Source organism: Ceratotherium simum, chromosome 31 (assembly GCF_057802395.1).
Source record: "Ceratotherium simum simum isolate JZ-2026a chromosome 31, ASM5780239v1, whole genome shotgun sequence".
Taxonomy (NCBI): Eukaryota; Metazoa; Chordata; class Mammalia; order Perissodactyla; family Rhinocerotidae; genus Ceratotherium; species Ceratotherium simum.
In genome coordinates this window covers 29,144,102-29,168,791 of record NC_141930.1, presented here as the reverse complement: position 1 = coordinate 29,168,791, position 24,690 = coordinate 29,144,102, and the positions used below count along the sequence as shown (strand labels likewise).

Sequence of the window (24,690 nt, the reverse complement as noted above, 5' to 3'; positions counted from 1 at the left end):
ACATTTCAAAGAAGAAACCTAGTTTTTAGGAATCATTTTACTGGTTCTACTGCTTCATTAAAAGGCAGCTCACATTCTTTCCAAGATAGCACTGCTTTTATTCTTAGAGACAGATTGGCGCTAAAACTTTTTTGAGTTCATCTTTGATACTGAGTACCGTTTAACATAGATTGTAGCCTGGGCCATTGCAGAAAGCTCTGTATGATTTGAAAAACTAAAATGAATGATTCAACAATGGGTAGGTACTTTTGTACTTGTAATATCACATAGTACAGTTACATTGTTAGAAGCCTTTGTGGAAAGCTACTGGAACAGTTTTATCATCTTAGTGTTAATTGATAACAGGAAGGTCATAGTCTTGTGTTTAATCTGATATTTTCTTCCTTTTAAGAAATCTTTAATAAGTTCATAGCATGTTTAGATAATAAAGTGTGGTTAGCTCAAAATTGCTTACTCACATTAGCTTGTATGATACAGCATACTTATCAGAGCTAATAATTGCGACACAGCTTGTCAGTCAAGTCACAAATGGTAAAGCAGCTGGGAATATTCTGTGTAATTTGGAATTAATTCACGCTTGTAACATCTTACAATTTCAGGTAGAAAAATTCCTAAAATGGGTTAATGAACCAATGGATGAGGAAGCATCGCAGGAGTCCATTTCTCGTGACAATGTACAAGACACTTGCACAAGCAGTGATTCAGAGGAACAAGAAACGTCTGTTAAAAAAGGTGATGACCCACTGGAGACAAGCCATCCAGAACCTGAAACGCATCAAGCCATCTCTTTAGCTGGTGAACTTGAAACAGGAAAAAATGAAGGAGACAGCACAGTGGCAGCTGTTCCAGATAAGGAGGATCATGTTACTCAGGACGTACCAGATTCTCTTCAGGTTGAAACTGAAGGTAAGACCAAATATGCTTCAACTTGCTAATGGATTTAGATAAATACATTTTTTAAAATATGTTTTTTCCTACTTTTCACTTATGAAGTGAAACCTAAGGATTCACTGCTATTTATTTTTAAATTGAGAGAAGGCAGATTAAGTGTAAATGTGCTAATGGCTATGGTTTGCCCAAAGCGCACTTCACTCTTTGCTGAGCGAGCACAATAAAATAAAAGATCAAGTATGTGGTAAAATGGTGTTTGAGTACCTCCATCTTTGCTCTTAAGGTTGGTCTCTGCCACTGCACTCTGTCCCATGGGTCACAGGTGGCCAGTCCCTTTTATTCCATTGAAATTTAGTATTGCCCTGGTTTTCTTTCTGATAATTCTTTATTTTTTTGTTTTTTTGTGGTGGTTGTTTTTGGTAGTGGTAGTTTGTTTTTTGGGTGGTACATTGACGTAAACAAGTATTTACAGTGGTTGGCTATAATGAACGGAGAGCAGAGTAGCATTTTCACTTATGTCCTCTTGTACTATATGAATTTATTTTACAGCAAATGTTCTTTTATAATTTAAAAAACAATAATTGTATTCAATGGAACATTGAGGCTTTTATAAGGAAAGAATTTTCATTTCACATAGTATTCAGTTTTATTGATGAATTATTTCAGACTTGCCCTAATGAAACAATTATATTTATTGTGATGGTTTCTTTTTTAACTTAGTATTGAGGAAAATGCATTATTTGAATCATGGTTTTTTTTTCTTTATGTGTTGCGTGTGTGTGTGTGTGTAGACCTATGGTCTTTGAATCACATATTCTTTGCCTCTCTAAACAGCATACTTAAGGTAGTTTAAATTTTTTTTATCGTCATCGTACAACTGATGTTCATGTGGTACTTGCAGATTTTTGAAATGCTTTTGTGGGTCTTATTCTCATTTAACCTGTAAAGTAGCCCAATGAGCTAGGTATAATTAGATCCATTCTTTAAATATGGAAGGTAAAGCTCAGAGAAATTAAGAAATTTGCCCAAGATCAGGCAGGCGTGAATGGCATAGCTAGGACTCAGTACCAAGTTGTCTGATTCCTAAATCCCCTTTTCCCACTCTGCCCTACTTCCTCGTCACCACTCATCACCATCAGGTAGTGCTCACCTGCGGTGATGCTACCATCTCAGGGGCATGTGGAAGATGTTGGTTGTTAGAATGACCCTGGGAATTCTAGCAGTTAGTACTGTGGATTACTTAACGTTAAGTCGTGTACAGGATGGTCTTGTGCAATAAGGAATTGTTCACTCAAAATGTCGGTGTCCCCTCTCTTGAGAAGCTCTTGCTGCACTTTGCTGTTGATGACACCTTTTTGCTATTTGCAATGATCGGCTGACCATATTAAGATATAGTCCTATCCTTGAGGACTGTTTAAATGTCATAGAGTTTTATTTGTCGACATCAGTTTTTGTCACCATACTTAGTTGTGATAGCCCTCTCATCTTTCTAAGTTGCTACTTCTAATCTGCTCGGAACTGAAGCCAAATAACCAAACTAATAAAAGTCGTTTTTCTAAGAAAAAGTCAGTCTCTGAATGAATGATTTCCTTTTCTATTGAATGGAACTAGTGACCTATGTTTCAATTTCTCAGAGGCCGTTTGACTTCTAGGTAATGGCTGGGTTCAGGGGATTGATGTAGCTGAGAGTTGGAGCTTAATCAGTCCTTCGGAGGTTTTTATTTTAAAGAAGGGAAGGGAAATGTTTGGATTTCTATAATTCACCAACTAAAGCAGTGTCTTATCTAACAGAACTAATAACTTTTATACCCATAATAGTACCTCTACATATCTCCTAACAATCCTGTGAAGTAAGTGTGTAAAATACTACTCATTCATTCATTCCTTTTGAGGAATGAAAAATTGGAGCTTAGAGAGCCTGGGCTACTTTTCCAAGCTAAGGGAGCCAATAAGTAGCAAACTAGAGGCTGTCATCGAAAGTCAGTGCTGTTTCCACTGTGCGCTCCTGCTTCTCCAGATGTGGTATTGTATATGTGTTCTGGAACACAATCCCAAATAATTATTTGGTGTGGCTGCACTTTTAGATGAATTCACCTATGATTTCCTGTTTTCATAGTGAGCAGCTATATTCTTTATATTCTTTTATTGTAGCTGAAATTAAAAAGAAGAAGAAGAAGAAAAAGAAAAACAAAAACAAAAAGGCAATTGGTCTGCCTCCTGAGATAGCTGCTGTTCCTGAGCTGGCAAAATACTGGGCCCAGAGATACAGGCTCTTCTCCCGTTTTGATGATGGGATTAAATTGGACAGAGGTAAAGTATATATGTAATTTTTACTTTATTTCGAAATAATTTCAAACTTAAAAGTTGCAAGAATGTGGGGAAAATTTTCATATCCCTTTACCCAGGTGCAGCTATTTTAGCATTTTGCCACATTTGCTTTATCATTCTCTCTGTGTGTATATGTGTGTGTCTGTTTTCCTGATCCAGTTGCCCCTACTCCTTAATACTTTAGTGTGTATTTTCTATGAACAAGGATATTTTTATGTAACAATGGTAAAATTATAAATTTAACATTGTTACAATATTATAATCTACAGTCTGTGCTCTAGTTTCATCAATTATTGTAATCGTGTCCTTTATAGCATTTTTTTTCTTCTAGTATAAGATATGTATCACATTTAGTTTTCATGTTTCTTTAGTTTCCTTAAATCTGGAATAGTTGCTCAACCTTCTTTGTCTTTCATGACTGACATTTTCATTTTTTATTTTTTTTATTTATTTTTTTGGTGAGGAAGATCAGCCCTGAGCTAACATCTGATGCCAACCCTCCTCTTTTTTTCTTGGCCCTGGGCTAACATCTGTGCCCATCCTCCTCTACTTTATATGGGACACCGCCACAGCATGGCCTGACAAGCTGTGCATAGGTCCGCGCCTGGGATCTGAACCTGTGGACCCCAGGCCACCAAAGCGGAGCATGCACACGTAACCTCTACACCACCGGGCCAACCCCCCATGACTGACATTTTCCAACGAACAACAGCCAGTTATTTTCTAGAGTGTCTCTCAATTTGGGTATATATGTGATTTTAAAACTTCAGACTCAGGTCTAATCTGTATTTCTAGCATCTTAGGGTAGATAGCAAAAGGAATTGATAGGTTATTAAACAGAATATCTGATGAAGAAATACCTAGTGCAGAAAGATGTAATTTAATGAATTAACACTGGAAATGTTGAATTCTTTCTCATTTTCCTGCTGTGACCTTGAACAGCTTACTTAGTTCAACAAATTGATGCTTATTTTCATATTGGGGCTACCTAAATATTGATCTTTATTAACTGTCAGAATCAGGAAGTCTTGATCTGTGGTAAAATTTCAGGGGTTCTATGAACCTCATAAAATTATTTACAAAATGTACTTTGAGGAAAGTACATAGAAATTTGTTAGGAGAGGTAAGACTAGGTAAAAGCTTTTAACTCTATGAAAGGAGTTTATATTTTTATTCTTCCAGCAACGAGGAGCCGTTTAAAGTTTTGGTAAGGAAAGGCAACAAGAAAATTGGTACATCCTTTTATTCAGAGAAATATCTTTCCAAAAAATGTAAGTTTCTTCTCTTGGGAAAGAAGGAGGGCAGTATCCTCTTTCCTCTGGAGTGGGCATGGGACCTCGTTTCTGAAAGTGATGAGGATTCTGCTGTTCTTGCTGCTCTGCAGCCTTTTGCTGTCAGCTCTTTGCTTTTCCTGACCCTTTGGAAATGTGCGAACTTTTCCAAAATGTCTAGTACAAATCGAGATCATTGCTTCCCCGTTGGGAATGAAATAATTGGGAAACTCTGTGGAGTTTGGGGAATTGGCCAATTAGAATAGCTAACTTCCCATTTTCCGTAGTAGATAGTCAATAGTTAATACTTCAAACAGAAAAATCGGAATTGCATTCAGTTATTGGAAGTATATTACAAAGGAATCAGGCAACAATTGAAGTCATTGCTTCTGTGGAAATTGGGAATGGGAATGGTACTACTTTTTATAAGAAGCTTTGTAGAACTTTTCTTTAAAACTAGGTACTTTATAAGTTTTCTAAAAGAGAAACTAAGTTTTTTTTTTTTAAGTATATAATATATAGTAATATTTGCTGTGTTTATGCTTGGGTTGGCTTCTTGAAATTGAACATCTTAACAGCCGTACTCTTCCTTCACAGAGGGCTGGTTTTCAGTTACACCTGAGAAGATCGCTGAGCACATTGCTGGCCGGGTCAGTCAGTCCTTCAAGTGCGACACTGTAGTAGACGCGTTTTGTGGAGTTGGAGGAAATACCATTCAGTTTGCCTTAACAGGGAAGAGAGGTAATTAGCCATCAATGGAAGAAAAGTAATTTATTTTCAATTTATTCAGTAAATGTTTCATTTTGCTTCAGCTGATCTTTGCTGAGTTTTAATATATAATTAATAATTTAATGCCATATATTTAAAATTATAATAGCTAGCATATATGAAGCATACACTGGTATAATCGCTTCATATGTATGTATTTAGTCTACAGTCTTGTGAAGTGCATCTTTTACTATCTGCGTTTCACAGATAAACTGAGAGAGAAAGAGATGAAGTAACTTGCCCAGGATTACACAGGCACAGCTTGGTGGAGCCAAGATTATAACATTATGTAAACCTTAAAATATTAAAATGGGAGCCTAACGTTGAGAAGACAAGAAGAGTAGACAGGGTCCCAGCTTTGCCACTCACTACCTTTATGACTTGGGACATCAGTTAACCTTAATTTAAAGGAGACGTTAAATTGAAATAACCTCTGTGATACCTTTCAGCTTCAACATTCTGAGACACTAAACATCTTTTAAATATTAGATCATCCTTGTGGTTGTTAGACTTTGGAATCACCAGAAAGAAAACCTCTGTTACTATATATCTGTCAGGCACTGTGCCGAGTAGGTGGTATATGTGCTGTTTCCCTGGGGAAAGAAGGCTGTACAACATTGAATGGTCTGCCCAAATTGACATAGCTGAGCTGTGAAGCCAGGGCCGTTACTCAGTTTTTTCTGAATCTGATATCCCTGTTCTTTCTCTTTAAAGTGTGGTATATAATGTGATATTTTAGAGACATCAATTAAGTCATACTCTGAAGATGCTTTTTTTTCCCATTGTCTTTATATTATACATATAGCTTCCATTTTAATAAATTTCAGTTGTCTCATTAATTTATATCAAGTTGTTAATGTTAACTAGGAAAGCATATGATTCTGAAAAGCATAGTACAGAAGCTAGAAACTTAACATTGATTTTAGACCAACGCTGGTGACCCTTATTCAAACTCTCCTACACTCCAGGGTATGACATTTGCTAACTTTATGTGGTAGCCTCGATGAAAGCTATTTTCATATTTACTGGAATAGTATTATTTTCTCTGAATCACTATTTACTCTTAAAGTTCTACTCTGCCTTTGCCAGATAAGCCGTTCCATTTTGGCATTGTATTGTAACATGACAATTAAAATATCTGCCCTCAGATAAAGCAGCAAATAGATTTGGAAATTTCTTCAAAATATTATGGAAACAGTCCATATTGTAGATTGATATTTCTTCGAATATAGGTCTGTTACCCTGTAGCTTAGTACACATTTGGTAAAGGAAGATGTCTAATGTGGAGCTAAAGGGAGACTGCTTCTGCCCTGTTCTCACAGACCTAGCTCCCATCACAGCCGCTCGGGGTCTTTTAATCACTCAGGCTTACAGATGGCCAGCCTCTGGGAAGAAAAGGATGCACACAGCAAACACCGTGCCTCCCTGGTGCTGTCATAACCTGGCTTCTGTCCTTGCATCATATGGAACTCGAAGCTCAGGAGCCCTCAAGCGTGTTCAGCATAGTGGTGTCCAGTGACCTGCTCCCCAAACCAGAGGTGGTAGCTCACAGGTCCGCTAATGTTAGTTAGATATGCTACCCCTAGTGTGGTTGAGCTGACTACATTATGGTAGGGAATTAAAAACAAAGTATTGTGCGTGTGTGTGTGTGTTTATATACACACACACACATGCATGTAGACATACATATATGAGAAAATGGCATTGTGTATAGTTGACATGAGCCCTTTGTGCCAAACTTATTTCCATGCGGTTGCTGTCTGCACATATAACCAACTGAATGGTTAGAGAATCCACAAAGTTTTGCATTTTGCTGCTGTTAAAGATTTTTTTTCCCTTTCTATGTATTCCAGTAGTTCTGCCTCAATGCTATCCAGTAGAACTTTCTGTGATGATGGTAATGTTCTGTATCTGCACTCTCCAGTGTGGTAGCCACTAGCCACATGTGGCTATTGAATTGAGCATTTGAATGTGGCGGTGTGACTGAGGATTTAAATTCTTACTGTTATTTAATTTTAATCAATTTAAGGGTAATAGCCACATGTGGCTAGTGGCTGCTGTTATCAGACGGTACGGTTCTGTATAGTATCATCCAGCATTTGTCAGCGTTTCATTTATGTGATGGATTGAGTGCTTGCATTCTGTGAGACCTAAAAACAAAGTCAGCCTCCAAGAGAAGTGCAGATGAAAACATGAGGATTAACTGAATATATTTGATGTTGAAAGTCATTTTTTCCATTGACTTTTTGGTATTGTCAGCATATCTTTCCCTCTGTCTCTGTGCTATAAATGTAGCAGATTGAGCAGCTGAAAAGGACATTTTCATCCTTCCTCTTATAAATATGAATGTTAGTTTATTTAGAACACAAAAAATGGCGTTGGAAATGCATGATTTTGCAACATATAATTGATGCTTGTATTCATTGTTCTAGTGATTTACTTAACACATTATTTTTCAAAGTGTTAACAAATTTTGAAACCGGCGTTTTCTGGAAAACAGCTTTGTTTCCTTGACAGCCATGGTTTATGCATCAGGGTTCCACTTAGCCCTTCCAAATATAAAATATTGCCATGAACACACTGGTGCACATAGAGGTGCACTTGAGTAATTTACTGCAAGACATGAGTGAGCTAAAATTAACTCATGTTTGCATTGCTAATTATGAAATTTCAATAAATTAAATGAAAGCCCATTTGGTGAAAACATAACATTGTCTATTCCTTCTACCTAAAATGTCTCATTAAACATCATCAGCAGATGTTTTTGCATTTCTTCTTCATAAGGTGGCTATACAGGTTTGTCAAAATGTGTTTTATTTTGGTTTTCTGTAGAAGTTGTCAAATTTATCTTCCTTTGGAGGTTGCCTCATTTTGAGGAAATTGGTCTTTTCTGAAATCTTAGCATTTATAGGCTGTACGGGCAGTGGGTGACTTTCCCGCGTGTTTGCTCCGCAGCCTGTACCCTGCATGGAGCCCAGGGCCGACCACGTGTTTGGCTTTCAGTAGATACTTGGTGGCAGCTAGTGCGACTTGCTTTGGTAAAGCTGTTTCAGTGAGTCAACTCTGAAAACCAGGTCCTTCACTCACATTTTCTTGGTACAACACAAGAGAAACATTCTAATTTAGATTAAAATTTTTAATTAAATTCTCTCTCTCTGGCACATGTGGCCCAATCTCCCTTAGTCTTTAAAAAAAGGTCGTTGTACAGAAAATAAACAGACTGTTCAGAAGGTGAACTGTTCTATGTAACTAATAATCAGTATCATTTACTCATCTTTCCTGTTCCCATTTTTAGTGATTGCCATTGATATTGATCCTGTTAAGATTGATCTTGCTCGCAATAATGCGGAAGTTTATGGGATAGCAGACAAGATAGAGTTCATCTGTGGAGATTTCCTGCTGCTGGCTTCTCATTTAAAGGCTGATGTTGTGTTCCTCAGCCCGCCTTGGGGAGGGCCCGACTACGCTACTGCAGAGACTTTTGACATTAGGACAATGATGTCTCCTGATGGATATCCTTTGAAAGGCCTAAGAGTTTACTCAAACAGTGGTTGTGGAGAGAAAGGGGTGTGTGTGTGCACGTGTGTGTGTTTAAGAGAGAGAAAGAAGTTAGTGAAAAGGAGCGATATTAGCTAATAGCGCTTGATAGATTCCAGTTTGTTTTCCATAAAAAGCAAGTATGTAAAAATTAGCTAGTGATCTCCAAAAGTTATGGCAAATGTAAGGTCATATTTCCTTTGGTTGCTATCCAATGTTACCATTACAGAACAAGAACCAGAAAGCATTAATTGTGTGGAGTTATTGTCTGGAAATTGGGAATTTCCTCAAGATGTGTCCCTAAAGTCTGGGTGCTTATCCCTTGACTTTTCAACTCACAGTGACTTGTGAAAATTCTCTGTATATCTTCAGATTTTTCCTGTTACTCTTCAAGATACTGAAGCAAACCTTTATTTCATAAAGAATAGCATTTATTTATTATTTATCCCTTTTTTTTTTTTGTCTCTACTCCACAGAGGAATCATCTCTTTGACTCTAACAGGAAATGTGTTTCTAAATTGCTAATTAAAATTTAGAATGTAGACTACAATGGACAGAGTTACTCATCTATAGGAAATGGCAGAAAGAGAAAGCGTGTGTATTTCTCACTCTTGGTTGCCTACCACTAGGATAATTGAATAAAAAAGTTTAACTTCTAATTTCTGACCTATCAGGGACAGCATGCTGCTGAATTACAAAATCTCCTACTTAATTCTCTTTTAGATTCCATTAGAGGATTTAAATGTGTGCCTTATTATTACATATCAAAATACATTTGGGTTATGCTATAATAAGTAAAGAACATTTCTCTGATCAGAAATTAACTGCTGCTTTTGTTACTTTTTCCTTAATGCTGTCCACCTTTGAAATTTTCAGACTTTCCCAGAAGATCACTAATAATATTGTTTATTTTCTTCCAAGAAATGCTGACATTGACCAGGTAAGCCATTGCCAAAGAACTTCTCTGAGCCTCTGGCATAACTGTTACAAAGAATGGGCAGAAAGAGATACAGGGTATTTCTTTAATTGAGAACGTGTTTATGAGAAGTCCCTGGTTTTGACTGTTATTAGAAAACTGGAAGTATTTGGCAGTTAAATCCATGCCTGTTTCATCCTCTTCGTCTCCACAGCTCCTGACATACATAAACATAAGTAGCGCTCTGGGCTTTTAATTATAAGTCCTGAAAGGATGATCGTGTGTGTAGTGTTTCAGATGCACACACCTAAACTAGCCAAGATTTGTCTTTACTAAAACCTACCTTGAGAATAGACATTTTAGGTATTCCTGAAATAGTAGCCTAAATAGAAATATACAGACGGATAGGACCTTACTTTGCCCAAGATGAATTTCAATGAATAGTCTCGGGGTATAGGACACTTGACTAACATTCATGCATCTAACATTCATGTCCTTATTCCATTCTCACCATAAACACTTATTTTAATCATGTTATTTTTTCCCTAGTGGAATTGGATCTGGTATAATAACTCCCTCATAAAGATCTGATGATGTCTTTATTTCATGCATTTTTTGATTTTTTACAAACACTTATTATATATCTGCTTTGTGCTTTGCATTCTGTTGAAAATCTTTTGTCTTTCATATTCTAAATTTTAATGCCATGTTCCTAGGTGTGGGTTTTTCTTTTCTTTTTTTGATACTCTAAGAGCTGACCTTATTCTGAGCTTTTTCACCTTATTCTGGAGAAATTATCTCCATTATTTGTTCAGCTTTGTTCTCCTCACCATCGTTTTTCCTTTTTCTGGGACATCTATTATGTGGTTGTTAGTCTTCCAAAAGTATCTTTTCTGGTGTTTTGTCTCCTCCTTTTTCCTTCTGGGAGATTACCTCAATCTAGTCTTCCAGCTCATTCATTCCTCGGGTATGTACATTCATTATCAATCCTATCTATTTTGTTTTTTAGTTCAGCTGTTATATTCTTTATACTTAATATTTCTGCATTGTTTTTCTTCTTTTGCACTCCAATCTTACTATTATAAGAAGTTTAAATTCTTAATCAGTTCTGTCCTTTCTGCATTTGATGTAATTTATGATCTACTTTGTTTTTCTTCTATGAAATACTTACGATCCTCAAATGTCTTGTCTTAGTGAGTGTTGGCTATTGTCCAATAATGCCAAAGGATAAAGGACAGGCCAGGATCTGGTGAGTGTCAGCTCTCGCTGCACTTTAGAATCACTGGGGACACTTGAAAAACTGGGACCATCCAAGCCCCTGTTTCTTAAAGCTCCCTGGGTTGTTCTGATGTGTAGCTTGGTTGAGAACCACTGTGGAAGCCTGTCAGCCCCAATGATAACCTCAAGGGATAAAGGCGGGTAAGCTCTGGGGTTGTTAACCCAGGCACATAAGACTGTGGTTACTTATCACAAGACACCATCTCGTTATAGCTCCCCCTCCTTTGGGGAGGGGCCAGGCAGAAGCAGCATTTAAAGGCTGTACTCTAATCTTAGAGTGTAATTCATCAGCTCTGGAGTTTGGAGAGAGAGGAGTGGGAAGGCAGCTGCCAGAGGTTGGGTCCCACCTGTTTCTCGCAGCTTCTCACAGCAGAACTTTTTAGACTGCCCTGACTTTACTCCTGAGCATAGACCAGAGTTCTCGGTTTGTGCAAGTGAGGCGGCCTGCACTGTTCCTACAAGGCAAAGGCAAAGGGCAGGGAGGAGCGAGAGCAGAATTTCACATTTCTTGTTCTCCTTCCTCCTGTTTTATCTTCCCCATAAGCACGTGCCTCCTGCCCCAGGCCAGGGGGCACTACCCTCCGTCCTGCATACGCACACACATTCAGACCATCCCAGGTGTCTCTATAGGTTTCTTTTGTTTGGTGGTTTCCCTCTGTAATGTCTCCAGAGCTATCTTAACGGGAGGCAGCGGTCATGCTAGCTCAGCATCTTCCTAGGCATTACGAGATAGCTACATAAATTATAATAATAATGCAGCCTTCTCATAAGAAAGGTGGAGATTAAATGCTCTGGCTTTCTGGTGGATGACTTCAGGAAAGTCTCTGGATGATATAGCATGTCAACTGGACTTTACAGTTAGAGAAGAGTTGGTTGGAGGAGTTAAGGAGAAGGTAGCAAGAACATCGATGACATGAATATGTGGATAATGTCGAGGTAATGGGCTAAGAAAAAGAGATAGTAAGAGGCAGACAGACCTGAGTTTAGTATCAACCCTGCCACTTATTAGCTTTCTGGTGGTGGCTTTGAGGAATAAATGAAATTAGTGGATAAAGCATATATCACATACTTCTAGCCCATAAACCCTCAATCAAGTCTCGTGTCTGTTATGTAGAAGATCCTATTATAAAGTTATTACAGAAAGAATGTGAATGTTACTAAGATTTTGAAGAGGACCAATATGAAAAGGTAATGTTTTCTCCAGAGGAAAGAACAGACCACTTTAATATTTGTGAAATGATAGAATTTAATTTATAAACACATCTCAGATTATAGATTTTTCTCTTTCTCCTGTCGGAAACCAGATACACTCACTTGTTACTGGACGTACTTTCGTGTTAATTTGTTGCGCTTTCCCGTCCTCGGCTTCTCTGCTTGGTCTTTGGATCACTGGGTCTCAGCTCTGGCTACAAGTTAGAGTTGCCTGAGTGGCTTTTTTTTTTAATTGTGGTAAAATACATAACAGAATTTACGACAAATCATTTTTAAGCATACAGTTCAGTGGCATTAAGTACATTCACATTGTTGTGCAACCATTACCACCATCCATCTCAGAACTTTTTCATCTTCCCAAACTAAAACTCTGTACCCATTAAACCCTAACTCCCCATTACCCCCACCACCTGCCCCTTGCAACCACCATTCTACTTTTTGTCTCTATAAATTTGATACTCTAGGTACCTCATATCAGTGGAATCATACAGTATTTGTCCTTTTGTGTCTAGGTTATTTCACTTAGTATAGTCTCCTAAAGGTACTTCCATGTTTCAGCACGTATCAGAATTTCTTTCCTTTTTAAGGCTGAATAATATTCAGTTGTATGTGTGTACCACAGTTTGTTTATCCATTCATTCATCACAGACATTTTGGGTTGTTACACCTTCTGGCTGTTGTGAATAATGCTGTTGTGAACATGGTTGTACAGATATCTATTCAAGTCCTTGCTTCCAGTTCTTTTGGGTATATACTCTGAAGTGGAATTGCTGGATCATATGGTAATTCTATGTTTAGTTTTTGAGGAATCACCATACTGTTCTCCACAGCAGCTGCACCCTTTTGTATTCCCACCAGCAGTTCATAAGGGTTATTCCCATTCTCGCTAATACTTGTTGTTTTGTTTGTTGTTGTTGTTGTTGTTTGATAATGGCCATCCTAATGAATATGAAATGGTATCTTATTGTAGTTTTGATTTGCATTTCCCTAATGACTAGTGATGTTGACTATCTTTTCGTGTGCATGTATGCTGGATATTAATCCTTATCAGGTATATGTTTTGCCAGTGTTTTTTCTCATTCCATGGGTTGCCTTTTTACTCTCTTGATAGTGTCTTTTGCTGCACAAGTTTTTTTGTTTTTTTTTTTTTTTGTGAGGAAGATTAGCCCTGAGCTAACATCTGTCACCAGTCCTCCTTTTTTTGCTGAGGAAGACTGGCCCTGGGCTAACATCCATACTCATCTTCCTCTACTTTATATGGGACACTGCCACAGCATGGCTTGACAAGCAGTGCATCGGTCTGTGCCCGGGATCCAAACCCACAAACCCCAGGCCACCAAAGCGGAGCGTGTGAACTTAACCGCTACGCCACCGGGCCCGCCCCAGAAGTTTTTAATTTTGATGAAGTTCAACTTACCTATTTTTCTGTGTGTTGCCTGTGCTTTTGATGTCATATCCAACAAATCATTGCCAAATCCAGTGTCATGCCGATTTTCCCCTACATTTTCCTGTAAAGTTTTATAGTTTTAGCTGAGTAGCTTTTTTAAACTACTGATACCCTGGTTCACCCGGAAAGATTCTCTAATTTATTTTCTGGGATGAAGCCCAAGCATAAATCTTTTAAAACTCCCCAGGTCATTGTAACGTGCTACCAGGGTTGAGATTCTCTGGGTTAAACAAGGAGTAAATAAAATTAACAAGCCTGAAGTCTTACTCTATGAGTTAGAAAAAGATGGAATTAGATCTTGCTACCTGTCATCTATTTATGAGCCATTGCATCTAAACATTAGGCCTCCTAAATACTGTATGCTGTACCAGTTACAAGAAAAAGCACTGTCCCCTTGCTTCCTGCATTTTCATAGCAAATTTGACATTAAACCTAACATCTGCTACTCGTGTGACTCAGATATGCGTTCTAGACTCTCAAGTAAGGTTGAGCCTATTGATTCTATAATTCCTACTGTTCTCATATGTAAATATTGTACTCCATACTAGTCTCATAAGAGGCTATATGATCCTTATATTAAACATTAGATGGGCTTATTTGGTTACTTGAATGACAATAGGAAATTCACTATTTATTGTAAAAGTTACAGTGAGTAAATTTTTTTCCAGTTAACACTTGCCCGAGGAGAAAGTTAACTTTTTTCTTTAACTTGTGTTTATGGTTTATTGATTCAAAAACCTACTAGAATTACAGTTGGTAGTTCATTCACATTTTCTACCTCTAGAGGGAGTGATGACACTAAAGAATAATAGAAGTCAAAAAGGAAACTTGAGATTTCCAGTACATTGTATTGTTTGGTATTGAATTTGGATCAAATTACAGTGGGAAATCAACTTTTCTGTTTAAAATGAAGAAAATCTATCCATATGTAGGATTTTAAAAAATGAGAGACAGTACTGCAGGATTGAGAGAGAGCAGAGTTACAGAGAAGTCGACTTTTTTGTTAAGGAACATTTAGAATGTCACGACAGCCTGAACTTACAAATGGGTTGGGTTCCCAAAGTTTATGGGTCTGCTGTTTGAAACTCAGGTTGCATTTTCACCATAGGAATGTCTATAAAGAACAGTTCATTTCCCATCCAGGGAGATTTGTACTCTGGACAATAAATATAAATATTATTTAGAGTAGTTAAACTGACTGTGGACTCAATGTCGATATAACTTGTCTTGTAATCTTTCCATATAGGGGATGAGTCTAATTGTTTTCTGTATCTAGTAAAATATTTTTCTAGGTCCCCTATTGCCTCCATCTGTTATTCCCTTTTTCTGTTTGGGGGCTATTCCAGGCCATGTATCCCTTGTTATCCAAATTCCTACCGTCAAGCTCAAGAACTGAATAGTTTAGAAAATGTTTTTGTGATAGGCTCTTTGGAGGGAAGGTACATCTCTCTCTCTGAAATCACTATAGACACTTGGGAACTGATTAGATTCAATTCAGAGAGCCCAGGGTAAAAGTATTTTGTCTGCCTGACGCCTGTATCTTGCTATGTCTTGCTTCATCTCTTTCCTTTGACAGCCACAGAATTGCAGCCAGTACTAGCTTTGGATCTACTATGCTTTCCAAACGTGAAAAGCTTCTCTTTTTAAGAAGTAAATGTATACAATACAGATAGAGGTCTCTGAGCAGAGGAGAATGGTTAGTCTCCCCAAGGAAGCTATACAGGAGTAATTTTCAGACACCATCTTTGTATGAAATCCCTGTGCGGGGAATCTCCAGCAGGCAGAGTCCTGTCTCCTAGGCAGACATGGGAATGGTGAGAGGAGTGGCTCCTGGTTAATTTGATATAGTACCTCCTCATTCTTGTTTGATTTCATAACTCAAAATGTCTAGCCTAAGAAAATCTATAGCGTTTATACTTTTTGGGTCAAATTAATTTAGTTACTTTTCCTTATAATATGTTTATATCAGTACAGTCATGCATCACTTAACAAGGATGTGTTCTGAGCAATGTGTCTTTAGGCTTTTTTTTTTTTTTTTTGTGAGGAAGATCAGCGCTGAGCTAACATCCATGCTAATCCTCCTCTTTTTGCTGAGGAAGACCTGCTCTGAGCTAACATCTATTGCCAATCCTCCTCCTTTTTTTCCCCAAATCCCCAGTAGATAGTTGCATGTCGTAGTTGCACATCCTTCTAGTTGCTGTATGTGGGACGCGGCTTCAGCATGGCCGGAGAAGCAGTGCGTCGGTGCACACCGGGATCCAAACCCGGGCCGCCAGTAGCGGAGCGTGTGCACTTAACCGCTAAGCCACGGGGCAGGCCCCTCGTTAGGCGATTTTGTCACATGAACACCAGAGAGTGTACTTACACAAACCTAGATGGTATAGCCTATTACACACCTAAGCTCTATAGTACTAATCTTATGGGACCACTGTTGTATATGCGGTCCATAGTTAACCAAAACATTAGGCAGCACATTTCTGTAGAGAGCAGGGCAGCATTGAGCATCGTTCCTAACAATTGTGTTGAAAACCTTAACTGTGAAGCCCTGCATCATATACTTTCTGGCACTTGTCCAGTAGATAACTCCACCCTTCTGTGACTTCCCCCAGATGGACATCATGGTAACGATTAGGCGAAACCCCACCTATTTTATTTCCTGATAAAGCAGGAAAATATTTACAAATTGACCTAACACTGTAGGTAAAAATTATTCTGTGATTGTTTGAGTTGTATCTTTAAGTATAGAAATAGCTGTTAGATTTAATCAAGAGGTCTCTTTCTAGCTGCAGAGTTCTTGAGGCTCCCATTGGGCTAAGACACAGTGTCTAGGAGGGAAGAGTCTCTACCTATAGCAGTCATCACGTTTCTAATTTACTAGGGGGGGAGGGAGGACTTATTTATGGGTAACATTTCTAAAACTTACCATGTAGAAGAAAACAGTTACATGCTTTTGAATATTTAAAACTATTTATAAATATGGAGACTATTGGGTAATATCGTTATTTGGTAAAACATTTTAAATATAATTAAGTTCAGTTCATTAGCTTTTTTAGTGTTTGTTTTTGGCTGAATACAATAAAAATTTAGCACTAATTTCTTTGCAAGTGAATACTAAGCTATTATAGTATCTGCTTATTTAACAAAAGGAAAATTGGGGCCTTATCAGTATTGAGATTGATAAGAACTTTGTGTCAAATTGTTCTAAATGAAATTTCCATGGTGGAAATCTGGTCTAATGGCAGCACTCACATATAGCCAAAACTATAGCCGTGTGGTAAGTACAATAAAGTCATCCCAAGAAGTGTAAACACCAAAAGCAGGAGAGAGTAGAAAGAGGGCTAAGAACTGGATTGGACTTCCAGTACATGTAGGAATAGTAAACTCTAGAACTGCTTAACCTGAAAATACCCAGCTGTTAAAACTCAGAGACCTTGAAAGTACATTCATCCTTCAAAGGACCAGTACCTTGCATTTATATACAACATAGAAGCTTACTAAATGTTTCTTGTCTTAATGGCATACTTGGAGTGTGTAGGGTCCCCTGCACGTTTCATTGGAGGATCATAACAGCTCTGGAGTAAGCAAGTCAGGTTGTCAGCCTGATTTGATTGATGAGTGATCTAGGGAAGTCGAGTGATTTGCCTAGTCATTCTGGCTCACAGTGGCAGAGTTAGAGTGCCTTGCTGTCTTCCGCTGACAAGGTATTCATTACCAAAAGGAACAGATTCATCTCTTGTTACAGTTAGCCCACCATGAGATTGGGAGCAGTGAAGAGAAGTTGAGGTGACAAGAGAAGCAAGGGAAATTTTAAAGAATTTCTGCTGCGTCAGTTCTGTTCCATTCCTGATGGGTGAGAAGGACAACAGAGGGTTAAACAAGTTCACCACAAAATGAAAGGCACTGCTGCTGAGCTTTGTCTGCCACAGGTGTTCTCTTATCTCTTCTAGTAACTGGTACCCAGGTTTTTACTTTTTGTGTGTGTGTGTGAGGACGATCAGCCCTGAGCTAACATCCATGCTAATCCTCCTCTTTTTGCTGAGGAAGACCGGCTCTGAGCTAACATCTATTGCCAATCCTCCTCCCTTTTTTTTTTCCCCCCCAAAGCCCCAGTAGATAGTTGTATGTCATAGCTGCACATCCTTCTAGTTGCTGTATGTGGGACGCAGCCTCAGCATGGCCGGAGAAGCGGTGCGTCGGTGCGCGCCCGGGATCCGAACCCGGGCCGCCAGTAGCGGATCGTGTGCACTTTACCACTAAGCCACGGGGCCGGCCCAGTACCCAGGTTTTTAGACCAACTCTCTTCTTAGTGAAATCCACTGCTTGATCATACATTGCAATTAAGGATGCAGTTGATCAGCTTCTAATGCGTGTTAGCCAGCTTTTCTCTCGGCAAGTTTGCGCTGGACAATTAGGGCAGTATTGTTGGTTCTTGTAATGCGAATATTATTCTCCAGAGGGCTGTGAACACTGGCCTTGTAAGTCAAATTGAGAAGGCACGAATGCTTCTGAAGTTAAGCTTATATTTCCTTCACTCCTTTGAATAAATTTTTCAGTAAATGACGTAGATAGAAAATAGAAAGATGCCACACATGGTACTATCTACAAGTCCTGTGCTGATAGCCAGGGGCTTCCCGATTCTCTGGTCTGTTGTGCCTTATGTAACTTGTTGAATTTGAGAACAGTCTTCGTGTTTGCAGTATCCGGTCCTGAGAACAGATGAGGGATGAAGCTTAGTGAACTGGTGATTGGCAGCCTCCTCCTAAGAGACCAATGTAGGTGAGCTTTTGATGCCCCGGAGAATTTTTTTCCCTGTCACTGTGTGCTCCTGTTGACAGTGGTGGCTTTTTAAAATCATGTTTGTTTTAATCGGCAAGCAAATATTTGAAAAAAGAAAGAAACAGAGAGGGAACAATATCTGTGAGAGCCTGAGGTAGCATTCAAGTTATCTGAAAAACTATCAGCAAAAAAATTAAGATTTATTCACTTAGGCATAGAAATCTCATTTCTGTCTGCCACATACAGAGAAATGAAACTAATTTTAATACATATCTGTAAGTTTGAGTATTGCCTGGTTTTCCACTGATAAAAATTACTTTCTTCATTTATCTCCCAGAGAACTGTTCATCAGAAATATTTTTACCCAACTTACTTTTATTTCTGTGTAGTCATTAGTTGGATGTAGCAGAAGAAACATGAGGGCAAAAAGGAATCGTGGGTACGGCACTTACCTGTTTGACGTGAGGTTGCTGATCACAGCCAGTATTTCAGACGCTTGCTGCTCTCTCTCTCTAATTGAAGGGTCTGTGGGCCCCATAAAAAATGCTCTTCCTCTTCACCTGGTGTGATTTGCTTCTGAGCCAGCTTTTGCATATTGCAGCCATCATCACTTCTCCAGCGTAGTAATAGCACATTTTCTCAGTGCTCTAATTTTTCTGCATCTTTCTTACAATGAAGTGTTCCTGTCCTTAGTCTGTGTTATATATTTTTCCATTAGGATCCAGTTTGGAAGTTATTCTCTCTCCTTCATTCAGTCACTATACATTTTTACTTTAAATAAGTTTTCTTTTGGAAAAAACACAGTTTTGAATGTTTCTTTGACTCTTAAATCTTCTGTGCCTTACCCTTTACTTAAAGTTCTCACCTGTGTTGTGATTTTCACCCGTCTCTCCCTTCCCAGACCCCAAAGGCAAGTTCTTACCTGGTATAAAATCTAGTTGATGAAGGTTCAGTCCTTAGTTCTAGTTCCAGTCCAAACTAATTGGGATTTCTTTTGGTAAATGTAGTATGTTTGGGTAATATGCCAAAAACATAGCATGTAAACCACAGCTGCTAATCTTTATCTGTTTACCTACCTCCCCTTTTCCTCCCTCCTTCTCTCTTCCTTTCTCTCCCCCTCCTTCCCTCTTGCTACTTCTCTCTCTCAATTTATTAAACTTTAACTAAGAAAGGGAAAGGAGGGGCCGGCCCCGTGGCTTAGCAGTTAAGTGCACGTGATCCGCAACTGGTGGCCGGGGTTCGGATCCCGGGCACGCACCGACGCACCGCTTGTCCGGCCATGCTGAGGCAGCATCCCACATACAGCAACTAGAAGGATGTGCAACTATGACATACAACTATCTACTGGGGCTTTGGGGAAAAAAAAAGGAGGAGGATTGGCAATAGATGTTAGCTCAGAGCCGGTCTTCCTCAGCAAAAAGAGGAGGATTGGCTTGGATGTTAGCTCAGGGCTGATCTTCCTCACAAAAAAAGAAAGAAAGGGAAAGGAACCAAGTAACATTTTGCCAGTTAAACCTGCTAGTGAAAAATTAAAGACACCTGGAAATTGATGGCATTGTTTGCTTGAAGCAAAGTATTATTTATTGGCTTGACTACATAATCTTTACAGTCTTTCCAACTCTGGAATTCGAACTTTTAGAATATATATAGTTGTGAAAAAGTACAAAAAGGCTAAAGTTAGAAACTATTTTTAATTAGAACACCTGAAAGTAACATATTAAGTTTTTTGTTTAATTTCTTTCTAAACACTAAATAGCTATGAGTTTTCTCATTATATTTTGACATAGATTCACTTTTCCTCCAGTATCAGGAGCAATACTTGTTTTATCTGTCCATCATCTGACTCTCCCAGTTAGGATATAAGTAAGATTCATGAAGGTAGAGATTTTTTTGTTTTTTTGCTACACTCCACTGCCTAGAACAAAAAACTGTAAGCACTCAGTAAATAGTTGTTGTATAAAATAATTTATTAACTATTTTGTAATGGACCTCAGAAAACTCCTATGTAAGCACATCTTCATTCCTTTTTCTATCCAAAGCACCCAAGTCCAGGCAACCCTCTAAAAAGTAGAGAGAGAAAAGCAACTACCCTGTATTCCCAGAGATTTGTTGTAGTGTAATTCTGTTTATGGCTTAGAAAATGCCCTTTTTAGGGAGACAGGTAGTAGTCCTATTTTTCAGATCTAGAAAACCAAAGCCTATCTTAATGGCTTTCTAAATTGATGCAGCAAATTATTGGTAGAACTGGTATTAAAATTTGCCTCTGACTTCGTTTTTTTTCCTGCTAGACGAACCCTAGCAGATTTTTTGCTGTTGTTTCAGGTCTGCTTGGGTTCTCTCAACCCGACCTGTTCTCTCCTTTCCTTTCTCCCTGCTAATTCCCCACCCTCAACCCCAGAGAAAACTGGAGCTCGCCAACCTCACTTTATTTTTTTATTTATTTTTTTGTGTGTGTGAGGAAGATCAGCCCTGTGCTAACATCTGCCAATCCTCCTCTTTTTGCTGAGGAAGACTGGCCCTGGGCTAACATCTGTGCCCATCTTCCTCCACTTTATATGGGATGCCACCACAGCATGGCTTCCAAGCGGTGCGTCAGTGCGCGCCCGGAATCCGAACTGGCGAACCCCGGGCCGCTGCAACAGAGTGCGCGCGCTTAACCGCTAGCGCCACCGGGCCGGCCCCCTCACCAACCTCACTTTACATAAGTCTGTGACTAAAGAAATAGGAGAAATACTGCACTTAAGGTATATCTTAACTCATAGAAAAATTATTGTGAAACAGTTCTATTTTAGAGACACTAGTCAAAATGCTTTTTATTGGTTAAAGACAAAATTCTTCATTTTGCCCTTCCTTGTGAAAAATCAGACTGACATAAAGATACCAAGATAGAAAATAAAACAATTATACCTAATAAGTGCCACTCTGAGACTACTTAGCTATTTTTAATTTCTATTTTTACTTTAATAATTATAATACGACGTTTGACTTCTGTTGCCATCTATTCCTTTTGATAAAAACACAGCCATCTCTTTCGTGTCCCTTTGCAGGCGGGGGTTCATGTTGACACTGTTACTGCCTTGGTGGCACAGTTTCTTTTTTTTCTCTTAAGAATGTACCATAAAATGATGTGTTGTTTCTTCCCTATTTCTGTATCTGTAACTTTTTTTCTAAGAGGAAGTTGAAATGCTTTAAAATACATACTCATTGGTGATGCACAGTAAGCCTTACCTTCTGCCAGATGCTGGTGGTGTATGTGTAATACCTCTGAGAGTAGATCTCTCAGCCTCCAAACCAGACTAGACCGACAGCACCTCTCTTTGCAAAATAGACAACTACAGTTTTTCCAATTACAATTACAGAATTAATTACAGAAAATGTATGTCTCCTGTTGTTTGTACTGGTCCCTGATACTTTGGGTATCGCTTTCTCCAACACTCAGTGTCTCCAGTTCTCTGTCTCCTGGGACTTCCCCCTCCATTCCCCTGTCCCTTAATCATTCTCACTGCTGCCCCGATGAACTGATCTCTGGTGATGTAGTCATGGGTTAGAAGGTACTATATTTACTAGTTAATAGAACTGAGAGGTTGGATGGAAAAATATTGGACTAAAACAAAACTTTGTAAGAATTTAGGGTAAAGCATTGCTGATTTGAAGCATCTTTTTGATATTAACTCTGTGGAGGTGGAGAGGGGGTAGTGCTTTTAGCTTCCTAATAAAGGGGTTGCTCACTGTATTCTAGTAGACCTTAAAAAGAGCAATATATTTTACCACAATAAAAAAGGGGGAGGGTTAGAAATATACACACACAAAAGAGCAACAGGTGGAGGAGGGGGCCCAAGTTGGGAGAAGAGCAAAAGACCAATTAGAGAAGGAAAAAGTAGGTAGTAGAGACCAGAACTCTCGTGAGGGTGGGGTCATATCTGCCTTGCTCTCTGGTGTATTCCTAGTGTCGTGTAGCAGGAACTCAGTACATGTTGGTGAGTGAATGAGAGGGTAAGATGCAGAAGATAAGGTGAACAGGACAGAAGTTCAGGAAAGGGGGTTATTCTTTAAATTTCTATCCTAATAAATAAACCTGATATTTGGGAAAGATGCTGTTCATTTTCTCTTCCTCTGAGTTCCTTAGCTTCTGGCACTGGAAAGATTGGGTCCTGTACAATAACATAGCACTATGGTCTTACCCATAATATCAGATGTGTCTGAGTAAAGTATTTCTGCTGCCAAATATTCATTAATACCTATCTGGAAAGTAATAGTGAGCCTTTGAGATGCCTCATTATTTGAAGGACTTAAATAAAGCATGTGGGTGAAAGATTGATTTTGAAGTCATCCTTATCTATGTGTGACTTTCTTCTGTTCCCTTTTTTAGGTGGCATCCTTAGCTGGGCCTGGAGGGCAAGTGGAAATAGAACAGAACTTTCTTAATAATAAACTGAAGACAATCACTGCTTATTTTGGGGACCTGATCCGAAGATCAGCCCCTGAATCATCACTGTGAGGTGGTATAAAGACAAAAAGATCATGTAGTGGTCAGAACATTATTCAGACGAGACACTGGGAATCTCTCTTCTGTATTCACTGACATTTTGTACCCATTGTCTTCTATCACCATATGAAATTGAAACTTACAGGAGATTAATGACTGTTAATGATGTCCTTTGAGATCTTGGGATAATTTTAGCTATGTTAGGATAGTAAGTGTCTGATATGGAAAAGGTAGTCTTTCCTCTGTGCTTAACGTCCATCAGTGTATGTGTGTGTTATGTATGTGCATGTGGCTGTATTTTTTTTAATTTTGTATGTTTTGGTTTAACACCTTTGTGTGTGTGTGTAAAAAACAATTATTGTGTTTTTTTAATACAGAGAAATATAAAGAAAACAGCGAATGAGTTAAAGTCTAGCCACCCATTTAACCCCTGCTGAAATAAATAATGTTATACTTTTAAGGGTAGAAACATAAACAGTACAGAATGTACAAAATGAAAAGTACAATCTCCCACTGCCTTCCCCTGCCCTTTCTTCATCTGTCTGAAGATAACCACAGCCATCAGTGTTTTATAATTCCTTGGGAGGACAGAAAGGAATTGCAATGTACCGTGATACACTTTTTCCCCCTCGTCATTGCACTCTTCAGTACCCGCTTCCTTTTTTCTTTTACTTAATGTATCTTTTTTTTTAAGTATATACTTTTTTGCTGGTATATCTTGAAGACCTTTCCACATTAGTGCGTACGTACAGATCTACCTCATTCCTTTTAATGGCCATCTTGTATTTCATCTTCTAGATACACCATAATTAATTTAACCAGTTCCCTATTGATGGACACTGGGCTGTTGGGGGTATTTTGCAATTATCAACTCTTCTGTGCTCTGATTAGAGTGCGTGTTTCCCTCTACCCTCCCCAGCTCTCCATCATCAAGCATTTTAATTTTTGCTATCATGTGCAAGAAAAATGGTATCTGATTGTTTGTGTTTCCTTAATTATGAATGAGATTTGAGCATATTTCCATATATTGTGGTCTTTTTAAAATAGTTTTCCCCTTTTAAACTGACTATTCCTGTCTTGGATCAATTTTTCTTTTGGATTGTTACCTTTTTCTTATTAATATGTATGAATTCTTTGTAACTTGAACATCCCTTTGTCTTTAGTAGGTGTTGCAAATATGTTTTTCCAGTTGCTTGTTGGCCTTTAGACTTATTTTGTAAAGTGATTTTTTTTTTTTGTCACACGTAAGTTTTTAATTTTTATGTACTCAGACTTAGCAGTCTTTTTTCTTTGTTGCTTCTTCTGGGTTTACATCCTCTTGAAAGATCTTTTCCACTCCCAGGATATAAATATATTTATCCAAGCTTTTTTCTAGAACTTTCTTGTTTTCATGTCTTTGTTCCATCTGGAATTTGCTTTTTAACATTCTTTTATAAAGTTAGCATTTTTAAAATTTCCATTGCAAAAACAATATGAAATATATTTTGTAATATAGGAGTTTATATTCTTTTTCTATTAAAATGGCAATGAAAGGAGGAAGAATATGTGTTGCTTATTCATTCATCTAAAAAGTGTGTTCAGTAATTTTTACAAGTAGGTAAAAAGACAAGAGACAGAGGACTCTGGCTTTGGGGGATCTGGGACCTTTATCTTTTAACAATGTGAGCATGTTAAACATTAAACAAAACATGGTGTTGGCTGGGATGGAGCTGGGGAAATTGAAATAAATTGGGGGAATTTTTACAGTAAGTACTGGAAAAAATAATTATTCAATAAAAAG

General features: G+C 38.3%; 1 protein-coding gene and 1 long non-coding RNA gene across 4 annotated transcripts in view; one reads left to right on the top strand and one right to left on the bottom strand.

Annotated features, from left to right (window-relative positions):
* Positions 1 to 24,452, top strand: part of TGS1 (trimethylguanosine synthase 1) — a 43,216-nt gene extending 18,764 nt beyond the window's left edge. The window contains exons 8-13 of one of the 2 annotated variants that reach the window (XM_004435756.3): positions 600 to 906; positions 3,043 to 3,201; positions 5,088 to 5,231; positions 8,554 to 8,770; positions 9,657 to 9,735; positions 22,794 to 24,452. In XM_004435756.3, the coding sequence (XP_004435813.1) occupies positions 600 to 906; positions 3,043 to 3,201; positions 5,088 to 5,231; positions 8,554 to 8,770; positions 9,657 to 9,735; positions 22,794 to 22,922 (1,035 nt within the window). In that variant the 3' untranslated portion in view covers positions 22,923 to 24,452. Of the gene's footprint in view, positions 1 to 599; positions 907 to 3,042; positions 3,202 to 5,087; positions 5,232 to 8,553; positions 8,771 to 9,656; positions 9,736 to 18,345; positions 18,582 to 22,793 lie in introns of those variants that run through there. The other variant, XM_087420556.1, reaches the window with a different exon arrangement.
* LOC147913054 (uncharacterized) lies at positions 12,326 to 18,942 on the bottom strand. Of its 2 annotated transcripts, none has more exons than XR_015549257.1 (3): positions 18,877 to 18,942; positions 13,619 to 13,709; positions 12,326 to 12,395 (listed from the first exon to the last, which is right to left on the bottom strand). It is a non-coding gene; the product is annotated as an uncharacterized LOC147913054 (long non-coding RNA). The 2 variants fall into 2 exon arrangements; XR_015549256.1 differs by having other exon boundaries at positions 12,338 to 12,420.
* Positions 24,453 to 24,690: the final 238 nt, after the last annotated feature.